The following is a 20,681-nucleotide window of genomic DNA, read 5'->3' as shown; positions in this document are numbered from 1 at the left end:
GGAACAAAGTTTCCTTACGTTTATCAAGTTATTACCTTCTCATTTTTCATAAACATGCATCAGATACTAAGGAAATAAGTACACAAACAACAGGGTTGTGATATTAATCCCATGGTACAAGGATTTCCTGCAAGGTACCTTTAATGTGTTTGCATCAGCAGTAAAGCATTAGAAAGTGCCAGTTTTGGCACCTTAAGTTAGATGTGCAGCACTACACATTAGACACCAAGTATCCCAAGTTTATCCATACGAACAAAAACATAGTTCAGCTTGAGGTTGTTTTCAAAAACCTAGTAGAGTGTGCATTAAATATTTCATAAGCAAGGGCTGCCATTTTGGATTAATTGTACTGTTCAAGATGAACGATTTATTTTTAAAAGAAAACATTTCACTATCTTTCACTTAGTTTAAATGAATCTTGTACAAAACACACCCTCCTCAACCCAAGTCAAAATACTTAAAGCCAGAATTATTTTCACCTACTGTAATCACAGCTATGTTACTGTTCAGAACCCTATTCAAATAATGAAAGTGTTGTATACAAAAAACGGTATTGCAGCTGAGGCCAAAGTTTAGAAGTTGGCATTCTAGGAGTTGAAGGGAAGCCTCCCTCTCAGCACGTTCTAAGACTCTCCCTCTGCTTCAGTAATTTGAATCTGCCACTTTTCACATCAACAGATAAAAGTACTCTGCTGAGAATATAAAAAAATTTTTTTTTTTATAAAAAAGCAATCATAAAAGATTAAATTTTGGTAGGCATGTCAGCTTTCTTAAAAAAAATAGCCACTGTAATATATTTAAATAAAGACTTTTTGTTAAGATTGTTCCAGTTACTGAAAAGGGGCTTGAAAAAAATTGCCGACATCCCAACACCTTACCCCTCTTGCCCCTATAGAACACATTCAAAGGAGAAAGTCATTACATGTGCAAATTGGCAAAACAAATGTGGAGGAGAGGGAAACTCTTGAAATGATATGCCCAATCAATTCTTAGTTTATTTTTTTTTTTACAATGTCAACTTCGAAAAAGATAAAGTAACCAAAAAAAATTCTAAAAATACACAAAACAAACCTTCATGTTGGCATTCTTTTCAAATAAACACAAAAAATTATGTACAGCACATATTATAGTATGCAATATGCAAAAGCTTTGTGTTGCTGTTAGCAACTTCTATATACCCTCCCCCACCCCCAGCCCCACCCTATTCACAACTGTACCTCTACTAAACACAATTACATCACTAAGCCTGTTAGTTTGGAAAGGGCCTTAAATTTGTTAAAACTGGAAAATCCTTGTATAGGGGCTCCATTCATTTGACTCAGGGTTATAGACTTCCACAGTATTCAGGAATTCATTGCCATCAAATCCTCCCACTGCATAAATGGTCTTCCCCACAGCAACAATGCCAGCGTTGCTCCTTGGTGAAGTCATGTTTCCCATCATCTTCCATTCATTTCTAGCTGGATCATACATCTCTACACAACTGACCGCATGAGAACCATCAAAGCCTCCACCAACAAATAGCTTTCCTAAAAAGAGAAATGTCAGTAGAGACTATCAATTGGAGCAAATACAAAGGACTGCTATATAAAAGCACAGACAGCAGAGATACAATGAACAAAAATCTGAAAGAATGCCAGAATCGTAGCAATTCAAATCCATTATTATTTTAAGTTATGGCATAACTATTTGGAAGTGATCCTTCTTTATTTAATGTCTGTCAGGACTATTAAAGTGACCAATTCAGTTTAAATCTCTGCATTTTAGAAGAGTGACAATGAAATAAGCGTCCAAAGAAGAACCAAAAATTCCTGAGGAAATGTTAGAGGCCTTGTTTAGTCTACAATAGGTTGAATTACATACAGAAATTGAATAGGAGAAAAACAGGTTTAATTTACAGGTAGTAGGCCAGTTAGACTTAGAAAGACCACAGACAACTATTGGATGCTTAAGACATTAACCTTCATCATATGATTTCATAAAATTCTCTTTCCCTTTGGGGCTAGGCATATTAACTCCTGGACTATGTTGTATGTTGTTTGACATTTTAAATTACGTAACTTTAAAAGTGAGTTCTATAAACCCAAATCCCAAAAAGTTTTATGAGTGACACACACTACAATAGGCCTGCAATCTAAAGAGTTAATCTACACATATACACACACAAACACTGATTCCAGTCCTTGATACACTTTCTACTCACAATCTACTAATACAAGTAAAAAAAAAATGTATAAATAATTCAAACAAGAAATAAGGAATTTTCCATTTTGTCTTCACCTTTGATGAAAGAGTTTCTTATAGTGACTCACATTTGCTCATATACATAAAATTAGGATATAAATTTTCTTGGACTTTATAGCATATTCATGCTATAAATTGTTATGTTCTCACAAACTCATCCACTATGTTATAATCTAGTCTCCAGTTAGAGATGTATCTTTTGCTACTTTGTGATTATATATTATCATTATGATAACTTATCTCTAGATAACATCAAGATGAGTTATCTCTATTGTTCCTCTAAGGGATCTGCATCACTTTTCTTCATTCTCAATTTCTGGAAAAAATGCTGAAATATGCATATTCTTTAATATTCCATTCACAAAGCAAGTCATTTCAATTAGTTTTTTCCAATACTTTTTACACGATGTCATTTTATATATATTTTTAATAATAAGTTTCATTATCCGTCAAAGTATATTATTTCTTAATTGTGCCTACTGACAGTACTGGTATATCATTGCCTCATCTGAAATGATCATTTTGTCCTCTTTCTTCATTTTACTCTGCATGTGTTCATATGCCATTTTAAAATCACAACTCACTAAATTACTACGTTATTTCAAATTGAAAAAGCATTAAGGTCTTTTAATAGGAAATTTCTCCTACAACAAAGAATCAAATTAATGTCTCTTTAAAAAATTTTTAAAGTAATATTTTAAAATATTCTCTTCATACTAAAATTTGTAGTTATTTTAAGTATGTAATAGTAGCAGATATGGAAGTTACATCACAACCAAAAAAAACCTAAGGTTAACATTTTAAATATAGAATTTTTTAGAATTTCTGGAGTATTCTTTTGTTTCTAAATTTGAATTATAAAAATTATCTGAATCTATGGAACTTTTAGAAGCTATCAAACTTAAGGTACCAAGTTTACTCACATGTACATATAACCACCGAGAGCTGTAAGGGACCCAGCATCCAGCCCTTTCATAACATGTTGTTAGAGTCAGCAAAGAGAATTTGCTTCTTTGAGAGTTGCTTATGGGAACACTAATGTCATTGCTATTTACCTATAATCACTGACATCTTGGTAGAAAGGAAAAATACTCACCATTATGAACAGCTACTCCAGCTCCACGTCTAGCCACATTCATAGGTGCAATCAGTGTCCAGGTATTATTTTCTGGATTGTAGCGTTCTACTGTGTTTAAGCAATTCCAAGACTCAGCTCCTCCAATTATGTATAAATAACCACTAAGTTCACATACTGCTGATTGGTGTCTACCTGTAAAGTTAAACTAGCGTTATTACTTAATTACTCAAAACTCTTAACATTCATACATTTACTACCCTGGGGATTTATTTCAAAGGAACCCAAGTCAATCTGCTTAAAATATGTATATCACCAACTTACGAATGTTAAGGGGAGCACAGCTGGTCCATGACTTTGTTACAGGATCAAACACGTCACAATTTTTCAGTCCTTTCTGACCATATGGATCAGAGCCACCAAGGATGTATAGTTTCCCATTCAAAGCACAGACCCCTAAATTCCATTTGTTGGGAAAGGAAGGAAAAAAAAACAATTATATGCAATTTTAAAATTCTTAATTATCCAAAACCTTCAAACCCTGCACACAAAAAAACGTGCCTGCATTACAACGGTTGGTTCTCAATTCAGGAACTTGAGTCCAATCATCTATGTTTGGATCATACATCTCTCCACAACTCAGGTCATCAGAGTGGCCATTTGAACCCCCTACCACATAGAGCTGGCCCTAAGAAGCAACAAAGAAATTATTTCAGTCTTATCTGCTTGAAAATTCAACTAACTCAAGACTACAGAATTTCAAACAATTCCCAAGTAACAAGAAAAGGCTAAAAAAAAAAAGTCTCTTCCATACATTGTGGCATCAAGTCAATTACCATTAATACTGCCATTTGAAACCGGGCTCTTGGTGTTCTCATGGGAGCCAGGAACGACCAACGATCTGTATGTGGATCATAGCATTCAACTGTGCGAAGACATTCCTCTCTGTTGTAGCCACCTGAAAGGATAATAAAAGATTTACAATGAAAGTAGAAAGCAGAATTTACAATTCAGCTCAGAATTCCTCTAAATGTTTCTAGGATTATACACGTATGACAAGAGTGTACTTATTTCTGCCTTAACTAGATGTCTACTATAGAATTATGCAAAAAATATTTAATTCTTAAGTAAGTCTACTGTTTAGTCCTGGACTGAAAATCAGAATAAGAGGCAGAAAGTTACTCATTTACATTCCCATACAAGTCAGATTGTTTTTAAATCAAAGCCTCAACTAATGACTGTTGGGCATAAAGTAAGAGCATTCACTGATGGTTTCCCTCCACAGGCAAGAGTAAGCATATCCAGAGTAAATCAAGAAGAAGCAATAAATAGACATCCTTGACCACTAATAGGATTCAGCTTTCACTAGCAATGGCCCTAGTATCCTAATACCCATTACAAACTTCAATTGGCTTCCAATGTGAAATTCTACTAAGTAGCTTACCTGCAGCTATCAGTTTGCCATTCAGTTCAGCTGTTCCTAGACCAGATCGAGCATACTGCATGGGAGACATAGGCTTTTCTACCGGGCCATCTGGTTGTAATTCAAAACTTAAACTTTTAATCAGTCGTGGAGTACTTGTTGGTGAACTCTGTGGACTACTGCGTCCATGAAGAAAAATTACACAGAATACACCATCCAGCACAGCAAGACACAAGTAGGTATTATCTGCAAGCACAAGAACTTGGCATTAAAAACTTGACATCTAAACAAACATGGCTCCCAAAGAGGTGAGACAACACTCCCCTAACTCCATTCCTTTGCAGAAAGATGGGGAGGCCCACTTGTGTGGAACACAGATTTTTTTCAGACTTTCTAAGTGTATGTCATCAGTCCTACTTGTTTTCACTTCCTCTTTTTCCTTCTTTAGGGAAAAAAATACTATGTTGGGATGGCTTTCTGAGGAGGAGGGATACTGGGAGAAATTTTGGCAATAAAAAAACTTTTAAAATTCATTTCAAAAACTCATCTAAATTGTAATTTCAGTTTTAAAATCCATTATTTGTATACACTATTAAAGTAATGTTAAAATAATATACAAAATATTAACAATTACTTTGGAGGGAAAGTTTTTTTCTCCCTTTCAAATCACAAAAAAAATTGTGCTACTCAATAGAGCAATACATCAATTTTCATACACTTACTTGAAGTCTTTTCTGAAGCAACGATTTTCCATTCATGCTTAGGGCTTTGTACTGTAGTATTTGGAGAAGAGATACATCCAGTGGAACTGCTATTTATCTGCTTGTGGCCATTCTCACGTGGTGGCTTTTTCTGCAAAATCAAAAGGGAGCTACAGAAACCTAGCCAAAGACCACACGCTGAACTGCCTCTGTTCCTGAGCCATTATGAGGGGAAACACGTGATTGCAAAATCCATAACCTATGTATGTCATTTATAGCACACCTAAATTTAAAACAAACCTTTCTAAACACTGACAGGTTTACTTGCACACCTAAGAAAGCGTTCACTTCATAAAAGAACCACTACATCTAAAGACAAGTAAAAAAAAAAAAAAAAAAGCTCTGATTTAATCATTGATTATGGAACTAGATACAAATGAGTCTACTTAATAATTGGAATAAGAAATATTTTGACAACTTTTTATGTTTTAATCATGAAAATTCCAAAAGGGACTACACTAGAAGATACATTTGGCACACATTACGGGCTCATAGGATACATTTTACAGATGTGTTAGAGGATAATGTTTCTATTCAATGAGGGAGAAACCTATACTATCTGTGCAGTGCCTCTAAGGCACAATGCCAGGTAGAGGTTAACAGGTTTTCAATGGAAAGAATTTAGTGAGAACACTTGGGTTTGACTCCCAGCTCTAACTTGGGCAAGTGACCTCTTTGGGCCTTATTTCTCACCTCTTAAATGAGGAATATTATTTGAAGTTCCTTCTAGTTCTAAACCCGTGATCCCAAGTATCACTGCAGCCATATACAGTCAGAGACAAGGAATAAGCCCATCTTACAGCAGCTGGGAACCTATAATTCAACACTATTGCGCATTATGCAAGGTGGGAGCACAAGTCTGATCACATCTGGAAGCTACCTCAGTAATTATGATTGCATGAGAACATGACTCAATTCATGGATGTATGAAGTCTGAATTGCTACAAATCCACAGTGCTGGTTTAAGCCTCAGTACAGTAATCATTTTTACTTCAGCTAGACTTAATTTTAATGATGATCAGAGTATAGAGTTAATGTTCTGATATACATTTCTATAAATGGAGATCTCATTTGACTTGATAAAATTCATAGGTTTTTTGATGAAGGTGACTATGCATAGCCAAAAATGAACTACTTTTTAGTCCTCATCTCTATTAATTAAACCATTCAAATCTGACCTTTCTCATCTGATCTTTCTCATTTATTGTAAGTATTTGGGATATTTGATTAATCACTTGGAATAAAGTTTGTATGTTCAGAAAAGGCAATTAAAAAAACAAAGAGAGACTGGGGATAATTAGTAAAAGTAAAAGCAATGAACTTGTAAGCAACATGAAGGAAGAGTGGGAACTAACCAAGTTTCTCCACATGCACTAATTTACAGAAGGTATACTCCTTAAGTTTCATCATTCTTTAAGGTTCTGATATCTACACACCTGTCATAATTTGCTCTTTATGACATGATCCACTTCCAAACTATGCCGTTATAAGCTCACACATTAAAAGACCAAACACTACATGCTAAAAAACATGTCCCAAACTTCTTAAATATCCACACAGCCAAACACCTGCCTAGAAGGATCACAAGACACCTCTTTTTAAATTCTCAAGCCTGACTGCATTCTCTCTCTGCTTATAACACACTCATCTATCCTAATACAAAAACCCAAGTTTCACCATGTCACTATACTTTCATTCCTTCATTTTAAAAGCCCTTTGTCTTATCTGAAAAGTCTTAAGTTAGGGGGGAAAATCCAAATGGGACCCCAAATTGGCTATTAATTACAACCTGAGAGTGAGAGGTTTGAACTAGCATACTCCCATGTCCATACATCTCAAGATTCTCCTTCTGCCAAATACAAACTAAGTTATGCCATAAAAAATTTTACTACTTTTCCTTCTTTACCAAAGCAAAAGCAATTTTTAGGTGTGCTATAAAGTTTACTATCAAGTTTTAACCTGCAGTTACCTCCAACTCTGCATTGTGTACCTGCACAAACTGAATGTGGTCATCATCACTGCCAAACACCTCAGCCTGTCCATCTAGTAGATTCCCATCAAGCAGCTTGTGATCAGCTGAGTAGTACAACGTTTGAACCTGCAAAACAGCAACAGAATACCCATGTGGTGGCTCTTGTCTCCATAACTACTCTCCTATTAGGTAGAATACAAAGACTCCACAAGGGAACCTCCAGTGAGTGTGCCTCTTGATATCTCACTCTGGCAAAATCACAAATTAAAAGAAAAATACAAGTCATGGTGGTAAAAAAAAGAAAAAAAGGAAAAAAATAAAAAATTTAAAAAAAATCTTCCAATACTGGCTTAAGAATCCTTGGCTTGTTCTGCTTGAAAGAAATCTTCTTTTTTCATGACTCCTAATAATTATTAGTATTTCTAACGTAACATTAAGAGAGAAAGCATAAAAGTACAATATACAGGATCTTGAATAATACACAGATTCACAATCACATACTAGGGTTTACCCCCTGAAAATAAGTTCATTTCCATGTACAACAATACTTTCCTCTTGGGCAGGATGAAAAATGCCAACAAAAGTGAACTTCAAAAAAATTCAATCCCCAAGCCCCCAAACAGAAAAAAATGTGAACATGCAATACATTACTAACGGCAGCCAAATAACAAGTGGCAAGGCAGAAGATCAACTAAGAACATAAATAATAACACAATGTGTTTTTTCAAAGGTCTCTTAGGCTTACGTCTTTAACATATTATCTAGCTTCAGTGGAAATGCTACAATCGAGCAATTAATTGCATAGTGCCCTTAAGGAAAAAAATTTCCAAGTATCCTTCATTAATATTTTAGGCTTTGGGGGCATGTGTGCATGTGTGTCTATTTAAGGGATTGTTGGGGGTGTCTTAAGAAAAGGTGGCCCAAGAGAAGTTTAGAGGTATGCATGAATAACACCAATGAAAGACACAAAGCTTTAAAAGAAAAGAATCCTGTAAAGGAGTAAACACCATTAAATCATCATCGCTCTCTGCCCACAGCGGATTTTTTCTTAGGAGAACTGGGGCAGGACTGCTGCTTCTGTACGTGTCAATACACTTGAGGTTTCTTCTTGTTTCTTCAGTCTTGGGTATCCTAGTTTTGTTAATAAACCTATAGGGAGATAAATCAATGGGGAGGAACAACCATTAGAAGCTTTTACCTACTTTTTATATTTAAAGCAAAAACCTGTGAAAGAAACATTAAGAATCTACAGAAAATTTCAGTACCACCTCCCCATTTCTAAAGCAAATTACATGCTACTTTAAAGAAAGTTATCAGCACATAATGAGCAAAGAAAAAAAAAGAAAGCAGAAGACCAGACTGAACAGTTCATTCAGCTCACCTGGACACCCCCCCTGTTTCTCAGCTTAGGGGTACCTACAGCAAAATTTAAATTCTTTAGGGTCATGGTTATAAAATAAATAAAAATGAAAGGGAATCCTTCATGTCAAAGCAACTTAACTTTAAAGAATTGTTTAATCCCATTTACTTAAAAACTAACCTCTTCCATCAGCTCTTCCAGACTGTCTCCATTCTCCCAGATGCTACGCTGCACCCAGTTGATTACCTTTGTATACAATTTGCCATTGCTAGGCAGGCAGACATTGTCTTCAAGCATGACCTCCAACTAGAGTTCCAGAAAGAAAAAATAACTGTCAAAATATACTTTAATGCCTAGTCTTTCAGTAAAAATTCTAGGTTCAACTTATTGCATTAGTTTCTATAACAAAGTTATGTTAAGACTTCAACATCTCATGTTTATTCTACCTAAAGAATGTTTTTTTGCTATATTTAATTAAAAACCACTCATTAAAAAAAAAAACATTTAAGAAGAAAACGGGGAAAAAAGATACTCAGCCAGACGTTAAGATACAACCACTTTACTTGATTTTTCCAATCTCTGAAATACAGCTTTTGTTTCACTTTTTTAGCATATAGGGATAAGGGCTAGGAAATGATACATTGCTACAAACAAAACAAAACCAACCAACCAAACAGAAAACCTCAACTTGATACTGGAACTAAAGTGACTAGTCATTGATAATCTTGACTACAAGCCAGACCACCCTCCTTCCATTGGGACAGGTGAGAATTATGGGTGTGGAATGTCATAAACACTTAAAACACAGGTGCTCGACTGTTTTGTTTTGCTGTCTTTGTTTTGAAGGGGAAAGGCCATATCAAGAAATGATATAAAGGCACAAAACTTAAAAAAATGAAACAGTCAAAATAATCTTAGTTTTTCTTCTTACTTTTAGTCGTGGAAGTTTAAGAAATTCCTCTTCTTCTGAAATTTGTAACAGATGCTCCTGGATGTAAACATCAACCTTATTCAACAAACGTGAGTCTCCCATGCAACTTGCAAAATTCCGGTAAGAGATACAGCTTGAAACATCCATCCTGGATAGCAAATAGTCACCACAAACCTTTGGAAAAAATAAAAATATGCAAATATAGGAATATTTCACAACTATTCTATGAATTTGTAAGGTACCCTTATCAATAGTAAATCTTGAGAGGAACAATAAAAGCTCCAGAGAACAGAGGATGTAGGGTATGTTGATGTATGAAGGAATGGGGAATGTATTAAAGTCATTTTGCCATAAACCAGAAGGGCCCTGAGATGGGAGCTGTAATCAAGACTATTAAATATCAGCCTTTTTATCTCACCCCTGCCCCCAGACAACAGAGAAAGTCCCAAATTTATTTTCATTTCCATGAAGCAATTATCTTTGTCAACTAACTACAAGCATATTCCCTCTACTTGTGAAAATTTTCATTTGCTCCTTGACAGTAAATTTTCAAAGTTATGCACACAACTAAAACAAGAGCTACATTGCATTTTGGTTATGTAAATAAGACTGTACCTGCTTTACTCTGTCCATCTTTAGCTTCTTAGCTGCAGAATAAACATCTTTTACTAATTCCTTATCAGCTTTCAATCTGTAAAAAAAATTTCAAAGGCCCATTGTAGTATGTCAATATCAAGGTTTCTAAAACACATACAGAAATTGTTTTAAACTAGGGATTTTAGAATTCTGATATGGAACTTCACTTTTATTTGATAGAAGGTACTTACTGAGCAGTGTAGGCATAATTCAACAAGACTTCAACTGCTTCTGGATTGAGATCGTCAAATTTAACATGAGAAACTCCATGAGGATCGCTGTCACTATTGAAGATTTCAAATAAGTAGGGACTGCAGCAAGCCAACACTGCTCTGTGTGCCAACATCTCATGTCCACAGACCTTAGATTATAAAGAATTACAATTGGAAATTTATAGATAATATCTTACCAGCAAATCATACATAATATTCAGTTCTCTTAATTTCCCCCTAAGTTATTTGCTCTCAAAGTAGACTTTGTAAATGCCTTTTATGAAAAATATAATCTCTAAGTCTGGGAATCTTTATGACTCAGCAATAAAAAGTTTAAATCTTATTTACTTTTTTCTTAAAAAGACTCCCTATCTCCCTATATTGTCCAAGCTAGATAGATGTACAGGGAACTGATTCCTTATAACCTCTGACCTGGGCATATTTATCTCTGTTTAGGGAGCTCCCTATATTAGTGCCATTTGCTGTATATACCAGATTGGTTTAGCCCACTGTAGCTTATAACTCCACCACACTCCAGTAATTAAATTTAAATACCTGAAGTCGAACATCGCAGAACTGGCCACTTTTTCGTAAAGCATTTAATTTGGCAACTGACGACTCAATGAAATTTTCATCTTCAAACATTAAATATCCATTGGGAATCATTTTTAAATGTAGGTTTGGCTGAGAGAAAGAAAATAGCTGTTATTTTTTTCTTAGAAAATAACCATGAAAAAAATTAGCAATTTTGTTGCATAGTAGGATAATATCTTATTATATATCCTATTTCACCCAAGTGGGATACCCTTAAGTTACCATGCACATTACATGTAAAAGTATACTCTATACAAACAATATAGCAAAAGCACGGTCAATAAAATGTCCCACACCAATTAAGACCCACCTATATCCCTTATATATCCCTTAACCTTAAGGGTTGGCAAACAGTGTGATTAGATATTAGGACCACTTTCAGGTTTCCATCCCTGTGAACAATCCATTCTTGAGGAGGAAACTCTGACCTCTTGTACTGACTTGTTCCAACCTGCAACTGAAAGGAACTAATCTAGATTAGACCCCTCCTCTAATTCTTTTTCCTTTCTTTCCTCCTCTCTCCAAAATTACAAGGGTGGGGCACAGATTCACTTTGTGTTAAGATTACATGGAAAATTGTCAGGTCTGAGACTGCCACTTCTTTTAACCTCATAATCTTGAGAAAGTCATTTGCTCCTCTCGTTCTGGGGCTCAAATTTCCTCAGTGTTAAATGAATGGCTGTGATCTAGACACAGAAGTCCCTTTTAGCTCAAACTATTAAGACAATTCAATAAAAAAAAAAAATCAATAAATGGCCATTCATGTATATTGCCTATTTTAAAAATTATTTTGTAGTTATTAACTGCAACCTCATTTTTTAAAAATTTAAAGAATCTCTAGGACTATAACCTTTATAAGCTAAATTAAACTTTCAAATTCTGTACATCCTAAAAATCACTTTTAAAATAAAAACTGATTTACCAAAGATTGTAAATACCCGATTTCATCTACCTGCTTTAAAAAACAAATAAATGCTAAAATTACACCTATAGAAACAGAATAAAATGTATCATTGAAATAAATATCAAAATATGATCTTCATTTTTCAGTCACTGGCATGTATGGCATAACAAATAATACCAAATAATACCAAAGAATTCATATTCCTAACGTTGTCAGTGAGAAAGGGTTAACAATTTGGGGGTGGAGTGAATATATAATATGAAACAGTACCACAGCATTTTACTTTTGACTTTGATGGAAAGAGTTTTCAATGCTTAGCAAAGAAATTCTTACCTAGCGAAAGATTTTAGCAGAACATCAGTTTACTGTATTTAAAGTCTCTTCAGGTATCAAATTTTCACTCACCTACTAATATATTTGTGAGAATTTATGTCAGAAGATTTGTGAATAATCAAAGGAACTGGAGTGTGAAAATGCTGCGCACAATTTTTTATCTTCTTGTATGAAGAAGGGGGGCTGAATGAAGGCAGACGTGTTTAAAGCTGCTGTGGTGATTCCAAAACTATCAGGCTTGAAAATGATGTAATCAAGTCCTTAAAAGCTATAGACATGAATTTCTTCTGTGATAATCATGCATCATAATCTGTAAGAGACAAGTTTTTCTTAGACAAGTTAAGGCTTTGCTCGCCAGGAGCTTACAATCTCAAGATGTCAACAATATTAAAAAAAAAATCAAGACTCAATGTCTCAAATTCAAAAATTAACTGATCTGAATTCCCTTCCTGATTCCCACTTGATTCTATTACTTATTGGCTCCATAAGTAATCATCTTATTTCAAGATCTAATAGTCCTTGAGGTTGGGGAATTCCAGAAACCAAAGAAATCTTAATATTGTTAATATGCTCATTCTAGTATTTTTTTTTCTACTAAGAACTGGAATGTGTCTGTTTATGGGCACACTATTTAAAAGAGAAATTTCTGATTACATCCCTCCCATAGCCAGTCATCTCATTACAAAAGCAGTTTTCTTCTTTCCAAAACTAACCAACTTCTATCAACCTATTCTAACATCTTCTGCATCAGTCTACCTGTATCTATAGTCCTTCCTTCATCTTTTTCAAAGGAGAGAGAATTTTCTCTTCTCTGGTTGGTCATTATGTATATAATGTTTCCTTTTATTATTTATAACTTTTATATTGTTGCAGTCATTGTGTACACTGTTTTTCTGGAGCTGTTTACTTCACATAAACCTTCCCATGCTTCTCTGAATTCTTCATACTCATCATTTCTTCCACCACAATATTCTTATACCACAATTTGTTTAGCTCTTCTCCAGTTAACATGGATATAGAGCAGGTTTCAGAGTCAAGCTGTAACACTGGGCAAGTCACTTAGCCCGCCCCTTGGCATTCACTCTAGGCCAGTGGGTGTCAAACTAAACAGAAATGGGGGTCACTAAATCCCACATAAAACCTCTGTGAGTTGCACACTGACTTAGTTTTAAAGCCTGATGTTATCTACATTTTATTATATTGTTATTTATTTTGTTAAATATAACAAATCCATGTTTCATCTTATTCCAATCAATAACCACCTACTTTGTTTCTCTTTTTTGCTACCTTAATTGCTACCTGTTGGTATCTATGGTACTTCTCTTTCTGTCTTTGACCTCCTATGTCTGGCAGTGGAATCTCTACATTAGAATATATGGATATTTTAGTCATTTATTGAGCATAATTCAAAAGTGATTTCCAGAATGGATGAACCAATTCACAATTCTAATGAGTGTATTAGCATGGCTTTCTGTAACCCCCTCAGACAACAGATAATTTTTTTTGAAGCTGACCTAATTCTAAGGAGGAATAAGATTTAAAGAATGAAGTACTTCTCTGGGATGGCCAGAAAGATCTGAAATTTTAAAGATTCTTAATGTGCCACCAGCAGACAATATGAAAATAGTTAAATGATTGCATTTGATGCACTATTCAAAGAGACTGAACTCTCGTCTTGTCATTTCTTCTAGGCATATCTTAGAAGACAGCAACACATATGAAGCACATTCAGAACTGTGTGGAGATGACAAATAAAGGAACTTAGAATGTTTAACCTAGAAATGACAAGAAGATATCAAAAAGACACTGTGATAAAGAATTGGATTTATTATGCTTGGCCCCAAAGGAGAAAACTAGGAACAACACCTAGAAGTTACAGAAAAGCAGATTTCAGTCAGCAAGACTTTCTAGTAAGGTTTTGTACTAACTTAACACTGAATGTCTCCAATTGGTAGCTGGAGAAAATATTTGTCCAGGTATTGATCTACATACAAGTCTGAGCATATTAATATATAATATTTTGCTATTGTAACCACATAATAATGGTTATTTCTTATAATTTCCCCAGAATGCCAGATATATTTTTCTACACACATGCAAGATCTGTCATGTATTATAAAATTACCATTTCTCCATAAAGAATATATTTGGGTATTCAGATTTGCATATCACTCCCATGAACTAGTTCTACAAACTACTTCAGTAGAAGTTTTGTAAAAATAATCTATTACAAGTGCCCAGAGCTTTCAATTTACCATTATTTGAGTTTAATTCAACGAATCACAAGATAATTTTAAGTATATAATATATTAGAAACAAATGATAAAATTTTATTACCACTTGCCATTCATAAAATATAGCTATTAAGAGCAATAACTGCAAAAAATTTAACTAAATGAATGTTAAATTTATTTTAGCTCTGTTTCAAGTAATATGTACTATCATTCTAGCTACACAGTTAATTCCTGGTTCAACAAATCTAGTTTTTTGGTTTTTGCCAATAGCATTTTCCATACATAGACTAAAATTTTCAGGATATGTAAAAATTAATTTTAGTGACACATGTCTCAACCATTTAGTGGAAATGGGAATGGAAGTTCCTAAATGAACTTCAGTGCCCTAGCAACTTTTCTTGGCTATGAGGCCGGGCTAGCAATTCAATGAAACATTTGTCCATATCAGATCATCCACTGAAAAGAAAATTTTCCTAGGAAAAAAAAATTAGTAGTTGAACAAAAGAATAAAACCAGAGGATCCCTGGAAAATCCTAAATTAGTTTTTAATCACTGCTTTGTACTACAACTTGTAGGAAGACAAGCTTCTTGATTAATACTGATATATTCACATCTTAAAAATTAGACTTGCTCAGAAACTTCACAACCTGTGGGGAAATTTCACAATGAAGTGGGGAAATTCTAGGTCCAGCTCTAAGATTCTAGCATTCTGAACTGTGATGGATTATGACATATTACAAAACCTATAAACTAGTTCCCCACAACTAATACAAGACAAAGCTAACTGGCTGGGTTCAAGCTAGGAGTACACCTACAAACTTTTTCAATTTTTAGGCTATATTCAAAGTTTTTATAAACTTATAAATTAATGAAATTTATAAAGGAACCTAGAATAGGAAAATCAATTTTTAATATGGCTCTATAAAGCACTTTTATGGCCAATACACATGGCACCTATTTTTTCACTGTGAAAAGTTATCACTTAAAGCAAGGGATAACATATCCAGAAATATGATGTAATATTTTGAAGCCATACAGATGCAACCATTAACTGTCCTTTGGCTACAATGTCTTTGCTACCCAGCATGTGCCTGCAGAGTGAACTTGCTGTGCTAGGCCACAAGCCACTCTTCGAGCATCACGTGGAACTCAGTAAAAATATACCAAGATGGAGCCATGGTATGAGTAAAAGTTTCCTTTAAAGTTACAATGATTTCACAACATGAACCTATGCACAATGTAATAATAACTGACATTTAATTAACTTTGGTTTAATTAGTTAAGGTTTTAAGAAGTTTTACATGCTTTTATCTTATTTTCATAAATAAATTAGATAGGTACTGATTTTAATTTATAATTTACTATTGCATTAAGATAAAAATAAATTTCAGATCTTTGTAAATTTTGTGATATGTGGCTCCCTCTTTAATTTTTTTTTTTATTCTACACATCTAAATGTATTCCCTTAGATATGCTGTATTTGAACCAGCATCTTTTTTCTAAATCCTATTATATAGTAAAAGACATGGGATTGATTTCTCAATGACCCACAAAAATCATACTGAGCACATCTTCATTTTGTGCAATAGAGACACAACTGTGCAATAAGCCACAGGTTTAGAATCCACTTCTGTACTCTGTAATGTGTTCTCATGATATTCTAGGATAAGAACTGAAATGCAAATTTCTAAATTCAAAGGTAGATTAATTTCCCTTAATGCATGTGGAGTTATTACCCTTTTCAAGTTCTACTTACATTTCAATCATAAATTTTCTCCATCAACCATTAATAACACATTCATTTACTCTTCTCCCAACTTGGAGGGCTGAGGGGCTGTACCTCATACCCACCCCTTTCTTTGAGAACTCAAAATACATATTCCAGAATACCTAACTTTAATTGAAATGGAAATGAATTATAACAAAATTAATAAAGCTCAATGGAAAGATTGAATAAGTGTAAAAAATAGGTAATCAATTGTAATAATCATCAATAAATAGGAAAAATGGAAACCAGAATAAGAAAAATTTTCTAGACAAGGTCACTGATACACATATCAGTTTAAGACTTCACATATACAGTACTTTGTGCCATCTACTTTAAGAGTAAAAAAAATGAGATTATGGACAAAGATGGGGAGAAGGAGCCAACAACAGAGAAAAGGGATAGAGGAAGATAAAGTGTGAGATAAACAAGGATATGAAGGATAGTCAAAACAAACAGTCATATCTACTTGGCATTTCCTTGGGTGGTGGTCAGAGCAAGTAATCACTGCTTTTCAACAGAGAATTAATTATTAGAGAGAGGTCACTCTTCTTAGCATAAAGGGAAGATTAGAATTATACACTTGTTAAGCAATTGATTAATTAGCTATTTAAGAAAGCAGCAAGAGTGTCAAATTGTTTAAACAGCTATACCTTGGTAAGAACAACAGCTCACCTCCCTAATCAATAAACTGTATCCGCACTTCAGATTTCCCTACAACTTTCCTTTCCCAATAGAGCACCCTCAAAAGACCTGAAATTAAAATTAGTGACTTTCTCTGATAAAAAAAAATTGCACATTACCCACATTACATAAGAACATCCTTGAAGGAAATTAACTCCCACATAAAGGTAATCATCTAGAGATCAAACTGAGAAAGGTACTTAATTCTTTTATATGCCACAGAAAGTCAAAGTTGTCTGTTTCACCCCTTTTCAGGTAACAATTCATACCTATATCTGCGAAAATCAAAAGCATCATTTTTACTATCTTTTTTCCCAACCTGAAGCCACCCAGCAACCATGAAACCACCACTTAGATTCTTGACAGTGCACAAATTCATAGATTCTCTGACAGGGTAAGAAATCTATTTCCAAAAGAAGGACTTAACACTAGTACCATGCTGCCCAAATGACAAAAAAGCAGTTTAAGAGAGCATTCAACTTGGTCAATGAGAGAAAACAACTTTTAATAAGCCAAACTATATCTGCTAGTTGAGAGAAATAATCACTGATTCTACTAAAAGCCAATCAGTAATCACTGACAAAATATTTTAAAGCACTTAAGACTTACTAGTACAATTTAATTTTATCAAATCTTTGAAGTCACATTCAAACCCTCAAATTAGGAAGAAAAAAGTCCACAAAGATACCTAATTAAACCAAGGCTTCCTACAAATACACTGGCTGTTAAAAGCAATAACCTTAAAAATTCAAACTAAAAATCTAGGTTGTTTTCTACACTGACAAACCTAGTAAAGTGAACCTATAAAGTAATACAATTACCACAAGGCTATTAAAAGATGTCACAAAATGGAGAACAGAACAGCTCAAGGGCTCTTCTCCTTTCCCTGGCTCACATCCAGTTTACCTCTAGTGACCAAATTATTACCATCTGGGATAGATCTGGAGAAGGTAACACAAATTACTCAAAAGCACAATTTTCACTATCCCCCAAATTACTAACATTTACATCTATGAAGACATAAGGCTCAAGACAGCAATTGAATTACCTGCAGTACCTCCCCCCCACCATTTCCAGGACCTCTAGAAAAAGGACCAGTTTCACAAAAATGTGATTTACAACAAGGTCCATGCTGTACTTATTCTACAGATAAAGGAACTTCTGGATTTCCTGTAGTGAATCACTAGCTGAGATGAGCAACCGTACACTTACAAAATGCTGAAGTGATGCCAGTTTGTTCTGGGCCTATTTCACTATTTATTTTCTGTACATCACAAATTAGAAAACAACGAACGATCCAAAGAAAACCTTTTGAAGAAAAGACTCTTCTTAAAAAGCTCCCGACGTCTTTTTAACTGTCACCTACATTGATCCACTATTTTTAAACTGGCCTATATGAAATAAATCAAGGAACACTTAAAAAGTATCGTTCTCTTCTGAAATTCACATCCCTCTACCACGTGTAAAAAAGCGCGATTTTATGAAGGGTTCCACGGTGTAGAACGGTTTCCTACGATCGTCAGGGGCTGGCATCCCATTGTGTCCCACCCCCTGACCGGTGGGGTGGCAGGGGGCTGGAGGGGCAGGCCCGCCGCTCTCGGCGTGGCGCTCCCTGCCTCGGGCTTCGCAGCCCCAGCGCCCCGGCGCAGGGAGGCTCGGCACCCCGCCGCCGGCACACCCCCGGCTGCCGATTGGACGGCCTCCCAATCCATCAGCCCCGACACGTCAGGGCAGCCCATGGCTGCCTCCTCCCGCCCCCTCTTCCCCTCCGCTTGGCAAGAGGAGCGGGCAACGTGGAGTGGGAACAAAGGAGCCCCGGGGCCGGCGGCTCCGCGCCTTCCCAACCCGGCCTAGGGCTGGCAGCTCGCCCGCATCCCACCGGCCCCGGGCGCAGCTTCAAAGCCCCCAGGCCCCGCGGCGGGTACAATGGGTACCCGAGGCTCGCGCTTCTGACAGGGGGGCAGGGGTCGAGCTTTCCGCGCCTCTTTCCCCGGGCGGAGGTGGGTGGGGGCGGGCAGCCCCTCCTCCTCGTCCCGCAGGTGACAGCTCCGAGGACCGGAGAGGAGGGCAATCGCCGCGCCGTGCCTCCGTTTCCTGCTCCGTAAATGAGGCGGTGGGACGCGGTGGCCTCCGAGACCGCCCTGTCCTGCACCGACAACCCTCCCTCCCTTCGGGGAAGACGGACCACACAAGCGTCCCGCCCCCTCCTCGTTTCCTGGCAGCCAGGGCAGCGCCGCCAAGAGCGTGCGGGACCGACCCCGGCGGGGCTCGGCCTCTCCCGGCCTCGGGGTTACCGATGCCCGACACTCCGCCTCCCGCCAGCGCACGCCAGGCAGGCAAGGCCGGGCTCCCCACGCCTTCGGCCGCCCCGATGTCCGGCTGACCCCGCCAGAGCCCTTCTCCCCGCTCTCCATCCCATCCTGCCCGCGGACGTTACCTGGTTCCTCTGAGAAAGGACGAAAAAATTCATCGCTGGAGCTTCGAGGGGATCAGCAGGAAGCGAGAGGGAAGCGGCCCCAACGGAAAGCGTCTCGAGGAGAAGGAGGGAGCGATCGGAGAAGGGAGGACTGGGTCGGCCGACGGGAGAGACAGCCGGGAAAGGGGATCCGCTCGGGCTGCGTCGCTCGCTTGCCCGCCCTAGGGAGAAGGGAGAAGAGAAGCAAGACAAGGAACCGCCGCCGCCGCCGCACCAGAGCACGCCGAGAAGAGACGTCCGTCCTCCGCGCGCGCCAGAAGACACTGCCGCCTCCCGCCCGGCGTTGGCCGCACCCCCTTCCACACGTCAGCGCGCGCGCCTGCGCCTCTGTCGCTGCCCCTCCCACTCCTTCTTGCGTGACCCCTCGGCGAATGAGAGCCCGACACACAAATCGCCTCGTTCCCTCCTTCCAACTCCCGCCGGAGCCGAGCCCGGCCTCGCCCCCCCTCCCCGCGCCGCCGCCCCCCCTTCCCATCCTCTCCGCGGCTGCGCTAGGTCAGGGCAAGGTGAGGAGGGAGCGGTCCTGGGCCGAGCGGCCGTGCCGCGCTCTGCCTGCTGCCGCCGTGCCCTCCCCCTCCCCGACCCCTCCTCCCCCCCTCCGGCTTTTCTCTTTTTTCCCCTCTCCAGACCAGTCTCCACCTGTGCGCTCCCTCCCCGCCTCCTCCTAACCCGAGGCGGGTTCTTTCCAGCCCTCGGGAGGAAGCCGCTCGCGGGGCCGGCCGCCTCACCTGTCCTCCGGATCACCCTGCAGCCATTAGGGCTGCGGACGCGCCGTCTCCTGCCAACGCCACTCCCCGGGCCCGGACCTGACCGCTGTAACTCGTTCGGGGCCGTCCACACTTTCCCCTTATTATTGTGAATGGGGGCCGGGTGAGGCCTGGGCCGAGGTCCGGCTGAGAAGGGGCCCCCGCCCCGCCCCCGCAGGCCCCGAGAGCCTTCTGTTCACACCTGGGTGTTGGGGTTGGGCTGGCTCCTTTTGTTTGTTTTGGCCCGGTTTCGGAGCAGTTCTAAGCCTCTCTAATAACTTAGGGTGATGGTGGCCCTGGAGGCGACCAAAGAGGTCCCCGCACCCCAAAG

The 20,681-nt window shown here is 37.9% G+C and overlaps 1 protein-coding gene across 2 annotated transcripts; it reads right to left on the bottom strand.

Annotated features, from left to right (window-relative positions):
- Positions 1-95: 95 nt before the first annotated feature.
- IVNS1ABP (influenza virus NS1A binding protein) lies at positions 96-19,704 on the bottom strand. 2 transcript variants are annotated; one of them, XM_072648392.1, is made up of 15 exons: positions 19,566-19,704; positions 12,518-12,755; positions 11,170-11,298; positions 10,594-10,763; positions 10,382-10,457; positions 9,767-9,940; positions 9,016-9,141; positions 7,494-7,601; positions 5,465-5,594; positions 4,764-4,988; positions 4,156-4,277; positions 3,881-4,007; positions 3,644-3,775; positions 3,341-3,514; positions 96-1,529 (listed from the first exon to the last, which is right to left on the bottom strand). In XM_072648392.1, the coding sequence occupies exons 3-15, from the start codon at positions 11,278-11,280 to the stop codon at positions 1,276-1,278; spliced, it is 1,929 nt and encodes a 642-aa protein (XP_072504493.1). In that variant the 5' UTR covers positions 11,281-11,298; positions 12,518-12,755; positions 19,566-19,704; the 3' UTR covers positions 96-1,275. The 2 variants fall into 2 exon arrangements, with proteins under 2 accessions (XP_072504493.1, XP_072504494.1); XM_072648393.1 differs by lacking the exon at positions 19,566-19,704 and adding an exon at positions 18,495-18,748.
- Positions 19,705-20,681: the final 977 nt, after the last annotated feature.

Source organism: Notamacropus eugenii, chromosome 2 (genome assembly GCF_028372415.1).
Source record: "Notamacropus eugenii isolate mMacEug1 chromosome 2, mMacEug1.pri_v2, whole genome shotgun sequence".
NCBI classification, from domain to species: Eukaryota; Metazoa; Chordata; class Mammalia; order Diprotodontia; family Macropodidae; genus Notamacropus; species Notamacropus eugenii.
Note: the sequence above shows the minus strand (reverse complement) of the source record. Positions and strands in the feature narration are given on the sequence as shown.